At 43.0% G+C, this 8,020-nt stretch overlaps 1 protein-coding gene across 1 annotated transcript in view; it reads right to left on the bottom strand.

Moving 5' to 3' along the window:
• Positions 1–401: 401 nt before the first annotated feature.
• The window catches only part of vax2 (ventral anterior homeobox 2), a gene marked incomplete at both ends in the record, with an annotated part of 43,359 nt that continues 35,740 nt past the window's right edge, over positions 402–8,020 (bottom strand). The window contains one exon of the mRNA XM_080451028.1: positions 402–950. Coding sequence (XP_080307154.1) covers positions 402–950 — 549 coding nt within the window. The remainder of the gene's footprint in view (positions 951–8,020) is intronic.

Below are 8,020 nucleotides of genomic sequence, written 5' to 3'. Positions count from 1 at the left end.
TTGTTTCACCTTTCTTTCTTTCTTTCTTTTGTTTGCCGTCTTTGTTTATAAATAACACAGTTTTTTTTTCCTCCTCGTACGCGAGAGACGGTGACATCATCAAACCCCGCCCCCTTCACTTCCTGTTGCCATTAACGTGTCAACGTCTGGAGCGATCCTGTGCGGTGACACAAGATGGCGCTATAGGGCGAGATCACCTGATTTTCTTTTTCGGGGGGGGGGGGGGGTTTGGGGTCATTTAGTCGTTATCCATCCACAGTCTATTCCTTTTGCTCAGAGTCTTAAACTGCCATTTCGGCCGAGAGACTCGAGCAGGAAAACGTTTTTTTTTTTGCAAATGGCCGTCGCAAATCCACGAATCCGCAAATCCCCGTCCCGCGGCCGGGCCCCGACGTGGGAATCTAGGAAACGGTCTTCTTCCCTCCCAGGTCCGACTCCTTCCTGTCCAGCCGCATGTAGGGCTCGAACGCCGAGGAGCCGCAGCCGTAGCCGGACGGCAGTTCGTGCGGGTGCGGGTGGTGGTGATGGTGGTGGTGGTGCGGGGCGCCCCCTAGCAGCGGCATGGAGAAGCAGAAGGAGTGTGGCGGCGGCGGGACGCCCAGCCGCGGCGAGGGGGGCGGGCCGCCGACCCCCAACGACGGCAGCGACAGCCCGAACGTCCCGCAACCTCCGGGGAGCGAGCTGGGAGGAGTCCCGGCGTTGAGCCCGGCGGGGGAGACGGGACCGACGCCCCCCAGCAGGGAGCCGTTGTGGTGGTGGTGCGGCGGGGGTCCCAGGAGGGGGTTAATGGACGGGGCGGGGCCGGAGAGGAGGCGGCCCTGCTCCAGGAGACGCAGGATGTTGCAGGTGGCCAAGGACTCCGAGGAGGAAGAGGAGGAGCTACGCTTGTCGCTGTCCTTAGTGGTGTCCTTCTTCTGCTTGGTACGGCGGTTCTGGAACCACACCTTCACCTGTAGGGGGAGACAAACCACACAACGCGTTATGAACCACACCTTCACCTGTAGGGGGAGACAAACCACACAACGCGTTATGAACCACACCTTCACCTGTAGGGGGAGACAAACCACACAACGCGTTATGAACCACACCTTCACCTGTAGGGGGAGACAAACCACACAACGCGTTATGAACCACACCTTCACCTGTAGGCGGAGACAAACCACACAAACATGTTCACTTCCTGAAGCTGTTCACGCTTTCATTCATGCCCCCCGTCCTACACAGGACAGGAGGGGGCTGTTCCTGTGACAGACAGACAGCGGTGTGGTTGAGTTGTTTTTCACTAGACATGAAAGAATCATTTGAACGAATCATTTGAACGAATCATTTGAACGAATCATTTGAACGAATCATTCGAACGAATCATTTGAACAAATCATTTGAACAAATCATTGCCATTATCGTGAACAAAATCGTTTGTTCACTGAAATGAACCTTTCTTTCCACCACTACTGGCTGTATTGGTGGGTCATTATTATCGTCACAATACTGTATAATGTGTGAGCGGGGGCCATGGTTGTATGAGTGACTCATCATTGTGAGTGTGCTGACTCATTGCCGCAACGTATAGCATGTCGTTATGTTGACATGTGAGAGATGTGAGCGATGTCATTTCATCACACTATAGACTTTTATACACGTATAAAATCATTGCACAACACAGAGACGCGATGATGTAATCCCCTGCACAACCTCATTGGATGGATCACCATGGGACACTTTGATCATGGCTCTATGTAACATTACAGTAGCTGTGATGTCACTATATGGAGGCACCATGGGAATCATGCCTTTGTGAGATCTGTGAAAAGTTTTGATTTATGTAAGAAGAAAAACAGACTGACTGAAACCAGACCTATATTAGAACGCTACCGTTTCATTCAGTGTTGATTTTTCTTTTAACGTGAGAGCACAAACTGTATTGATAAATGGTCCAAGCCGCTGTTAATGGGAATATGCGATCTATGTAACATTACAGTAGCTGTGATGTCACTATATGGAGGCACCATGGGAATCATGCCTTTGTGAGATCTGTGAAAAGTTTTGATTTATGTAAGAAGAAAAACATTATTGTCACCGTCAGGCAGAAACCTTGTATCTTCATATTTCATCGTTTTTTTTTTCTTTTTCCTATAAATTAATGCCAGATTGTATACGTATACACTGTATGGCAATGTCACGTAAAAGTAGCGAACATAGGCAATGAACAAGCTTACAATGTGTCACAATTTTGACAGATTCTGCAAAAAAAATGGGGTAAATAAAAGAGTAGCCTACTGTTTAGTTTTTTTGGTACTGTAAGTAACCAGTCAGTAAAATGTTGATATATATATATTATATATTTGTATATGTTATACAGTATATTTCCTCTGTTGGGTGGAAACCTGTACCTGTGTTCCAATGGGTCCAATGTTTTCATTGGTTCAGCATTTATACAACCCACAAACACAACAGTTTCACTTAAAATGTTTGTCAAACATAGCAAAACTGGCCGATCTACAAGCCCTATATAACGTGTCTATGGAGCCTATTTTTGGTACTTTTGTGAGACACTGTAGTGTGACTTTGATTGACCGATTGAATATTTTATTAGCAGTTTGCAAAAAAAAGCACAGGAAAGTACCGTTCAATACGGTCTGTTAAGAGGATTTAAAACCCAAGAATTGTTTCCATTGGGGTCCTTTGTACCCAATTCATCAAAACATTTAATGACAGACAAAAATACAATACAATTGGTTGCTACTATATACGTGTATGAAATGAATACCAAGGACCTCAACGGAAACAAGTCCGCAAGGACTTTTTTGGACAGACCTTTTAGACAAACGTTTTATAAATGTAACTGTGATGTTTTACATTCTTTTTGCCTAATAGAAATGTCAATCAATTAAAAAAAACTATGCGAAACATCATTAAAACAGTTAGGCTTTGACTTTTTCTAATTGCAGCCATCATCCAGGGTTTTGAAGGAGAGTAGGGATTTACACTCCTTTACGACTGTTGGTAAGGCGTTCCACATTTGTGTGGCATAGCAGGAGAACACATTTAACAAGGGCCAGATTTGGCCCTCGTTTGACACAAATCTGGGTTGACGGCATTCATGTATGAAACAATGTAACGTTGAAACGTGGAGATAGGAGGTCTCTATGTGAACACAGTGGAGATAGGAGGTCTCTATGTGAACACAACAGTGGAGATAGGAGGTCTCTATGTGAACACAACAGTGGAGATAGGAGGTATCTATGTGAACACAACAGTGGAGATAGGAGGTATCTATGTGAACATATAGTGGAGATAGGAGGTCTCTATGTGAACACACAGTGGAGATAGGAGGTCTCTATGTGAACATATAGTGGAGATAGGAGGTCTCTATGTGAACATATAGTGGAGATAGGAGGTCTCTATGTGAACATAGTGGAGATAGGAGGTCTCTATGTGAACATATAGTGGAGATAGGAGGTCTCTATGTGAACACAGTGGAGATAGGAGGTCTCCATGTGAACACACAGTGGAGATAGGAGGTCTCTATGTGAACACTATAGTGGAGATAGGAGGTCTCTATGTGAACATATAGTGGAGATAGGAGGTCTCTATGTGAACACAGTGGAGATAGGAGGTCTCTATGTGAACACACAGTGGAGATAGGAGGTCTCTATGTGAACACAGTGGAGATAGGAGGTCTCTATGTGAACATATAGTGGAGATAGGAGGTCTCTATGTGAACATAGTGGAGATAGGAGGTCTCTATGTGAACATATAGTGGAGATAGGAGGTCTCTATGTGAACACAGTGGAGATAGGAGGTCTCTATGTGAACATATAGTGGAGATAGGAGGTCTCTATGTGAACACAGTGGAGATAGGAGGTCTCTATGTGAACACAGTGGAGATAGGAGGTCTCTATGTGAACATATAGTGGAGATAGGAGGTCTCTATGTGAACACACAGTGGAGATAGGAGGTCTCTATGTGAACACAGTGGAGATAGGAGGTCTCTATGTGAACACTATAGTGGAGATAGGAGGTCTCTATGTGAACATATAGTGGAGATAGGAGGTCTCTATGTGAACACAGTGGAGATAGGAGGTCTCTATGTGAACACAGTGGAGATAGGAGGTCTCTATGTGAACATATAGTGGAGATAGGAGGTCTCTATGTGAACACAGTGGAGATAGGAGGTCTCTATGTGAACACAGTGGAGATAGGAGGTCTCTATGTGAACACAGTGGAGATAGGAGGTCTCTATGTGAACATAGTGGAGATAGGAGGTCTCTATGTGAACACAGTGGAGATAGGAGGTCTCTATGTGAACACGGTGCCAGTGGCAGCAGATGGGGGCGTGTGCATGTGATGTAGAGTATAGTGATGTATGTATGTGTGTATGTGTGTGTGTATGTGTATATGTGTGTATGTGTGTTTGTGTGTGTGTATGTGTGTATGTGTGTATGTGTGTATGTGTGTATGTGTGTATGTGTGTATGTGTGTATGTGTGTATGTGTGGTGAACTCTGCATGTCCTCGTACATATTATGTTTAATTGATGCTTTAATGTATGCTGTGTGACAGCACTGCTGCGGTGGAGAGGCCACGCCGGGGTCACACACACACACACACACACACACACACACACACACACACACACACACACACACACACACACACACACACACACACACACACACACACACACACACACACACACACACACACACACACACACACACACACACACACAGGAGTCACAAACATGAAAAATGTATATGATCCTGACCGACATTCAAAGTCTTTTGCGGCGGCGCTGCAATATTTTCCATTCATTTCATTGATAAGATAAGATATAGGCCTTCAGGTCAGTCAGCAGGACTCACTGCTGTCATTTCATTTTCTAATGCATATTCATATATAAGGGCCAGCAATGTATGCTTTTGTTTTGATATAGGTCAATTATTTATTTGTAACGATTCACTCAACCCACGATATGATTCGAATCACGAAAGTAGTTTCCAGACAAATTATTTTGTATTATTATTTCTCTTAAACAAATCTTTTTTTTTTTTCTTACAATACTGTGTTTCTCTTTTCAATACAGTAGCAAATGACTGAAAACTATTTTTTTTAAATCAATTCTCTCACAAAGATCCTGTATTTTTTCTGTATCTACGATAAATCGTTACATCCCTATTTATTTCCACCATGAAATTGCACTATAAATAAAGTGTGGGGTCGTCAAAACGTTTCCCCCATAAAATGGGGTTGTGGTATAAAAAACTGTTTAAAACTGCTATAGAGACCATCACCTTCATCTCCTTCATCATCATATCTCTTTGAAAACTGTCAGTAGTGGAAAAAGTACTGAACATTTTTAAGTAAAAGTATGAATATTGCAATGTAAAAATACGCTGTCACAAGTAAAACTCCGGAATTAAAATTTTACTTGAGGGAAAGTATTGGTATCAAAATGTACATAAAGTACCAAAAGTAAAAAGTACTAATTCTGAAGAATGTCCCATTTCACACGTTTTCAAATATAAATCATTTGAAAATAGCATATCTACCAACTCACAATGCGTCGCATTGTGAGCTTGTAGATCGGCTATTTTCAAATGGTTTGATGCTTGTAGATCGGCTATTTTCAAATGACCGAAATTTATATAGGGCTGAAGGGGTTAATGTATGTTTTGTAATAATAATCAAAATCTACAAAGTAACTAGTAATGTGTTCAAATAAATGTAGTGGTATAATATTTGGATCCGAGATGCAATGGAGTAGAAGTAAAATTATTGAAAATTGATGGTAAAGTACAAATACCTTGAAATTTTACTTAAGTACAGTACTTAGGTAAATGTACTTGAACTGAAAACTGTGTGTTCTGTTTTGTTCATCATCATCATATCTCATTTTAAAGTGCATCAACTCATTGTGCATTTCATCACAAAGCCTCTGATCCCATTAACTGTGGCTTCATGGAAAAGCAGCCGACTGTAAGAGGAAAAAAACGTGTACAGTCAAGCGCACGGCCGTACAGTAATGCATACTGTAGAGTTATACTGTACAGTAATGCATACTGTAGAGTTATACTGTACAGTAATGCATACTGTAGAGTTATACTGTAAAAACTATGGATAATGGCTCACTGCCCACTGCAGCTACCCTTATAAATATGTGGGTTTAAAACACACACACACACACACACACACACACACACACACACACACACACACACACACACACACACACACACACACACACACACACACACACACACACACACACACACACACACACACACACACACACAGTCACATGACCCTGTGTACCAGTAAGATCGTCAGTCAACCTTCACCCAGCTGATGGCTGAACTACTCTGTCATCAACTATACCACCGTTGTATATTATTTAAGTAAATGTAGCAATACCACAATGAAGAAATACTCTGTTACATATAAGAGCCCTGCATTCAAAAGAGTACTTGACTATAAAGGACAAAAGTACTGAGGACTTTCCAGATGACATTAAAGGTTTTCATGCATCAAATTGCAATTTCATAATTTTTTAAGGTTTTTTTTTTACACCCAATTACACCCCCAAAAAACTGAACTTTGAACATTCAGTGGATTTCCAGTGGTCTGGGGTTTTCTGAATAATTAGGCTCAGAAAAGTGCTGTGATTGGCCCGTGGACTTTGATGTCACAGTCCATTAATCCCGTTCCAGTATTAATGCACTGCAAGGTCTCTTTTATTTTATTACCCACACATTGCAAAACTCAAATAGTTTCCTAGCACCAATCAGTCGAACTCAAACACGCAAAACTCTGGGGTTTAAGAAACCATGGAACCAAAAGGGCCTGGAGATGCTGACCAAACTAAAAATAAAGCAGGGGCCCCTAGAGGGCCGTAGAAGCCAGCCCCCCCCCCCCTAACTAAAAACCAAATCTCTAAATTAGAGTAAACTAAAAGCAAACTGAAATAACAAAATAAAGTAAAACAAAGTAGAAATAAAAAGTCTGTTTAGCCTATAAACAGCTGGGCCTGTGTGTGTGTGTGTGTGTGTGTCAGGTGTTTGAGGTGGGGCTGTGCTGTAGGTGTGCCAGCCTGATGAGAGAACAGAGACAACTAGATGAAGGCACATTTTTGGGGTTGGGTTGATTCCGGTTCCAGATCCCAAACCCAACAGGCACAGCCACCATAGAGTTAATGGTGTCCTACAGCCTCACGCAACAGCAGGTCAACAGGTTGACCAGTAGATGGAACAGTACATTACGGTAGGTTACAGTCTTAGCGCTCTGCAGGGTGTCTAGGAGCAGTGAGATCATGATGCAGCCTCTCAGGCACGACACAGATAATGAGACTTAACCAGATCTCACTGCTGACGCCACCCAGACTTATACTGTATAATACCAGCATGAACACAGGAGATGATGATGGTCCACCACCCACTACACTGTAAATACCATCATGATGGTCCACCCACTACACTGTAAATACCATCATGATGGTCCACCCACTACACTGTAAATACCATCATGATGGTCCACCACCCACTACACTGTAAATACCATCATGATGGTCCACCACCCACTACACTGTAAATACCATCATGATGGTCCACCCACTACACTGTAAATACCAGCATGATGGTCCACCCACTACACTGTAAATACCATCATGATGGTCCACCACCCACTACACTGTAAATACCATCATGATGGTCCACCACCCACTACACTGTAAATACCATCATGATGGTCCACCCACTACACTGTAAATACCATCATGATGGTCCACCACCCACTACACTGTAAATACCATCATGATGGTCCACCCACTACACTGTAAATACCATCATGATGGTCCACCACCCACTACACTGTAAATACCATCATGATGGTCCACCACCCACTACACTGTAAATACCATCATGATGGTCCACCCACTACACTGTAAATACCATCATGATGGTCCACCCACCACTACACTGTAAATACCAGCATGATGGTCCACCCACTACACTGTAAATACCATC

This window comes from Gymnoscopelus braueri, assembly GCF_963280865.1.
Source record: "Gymnoscopelus braueri genome assembly, chromosome: 15".
Taxonomy (NCBI): Eukaryota; Metazoa; Chordata; class Actinopteri; order Myctophiformes; family Myctophidae; genus Gymnoscopelus; species Gymnoscopelus braueri.
The sequence above is the reverse complement of the archived record's forward strand: the minus strand, read 5'-3'. Positions and strand labels throughout refer to the sequence as shown.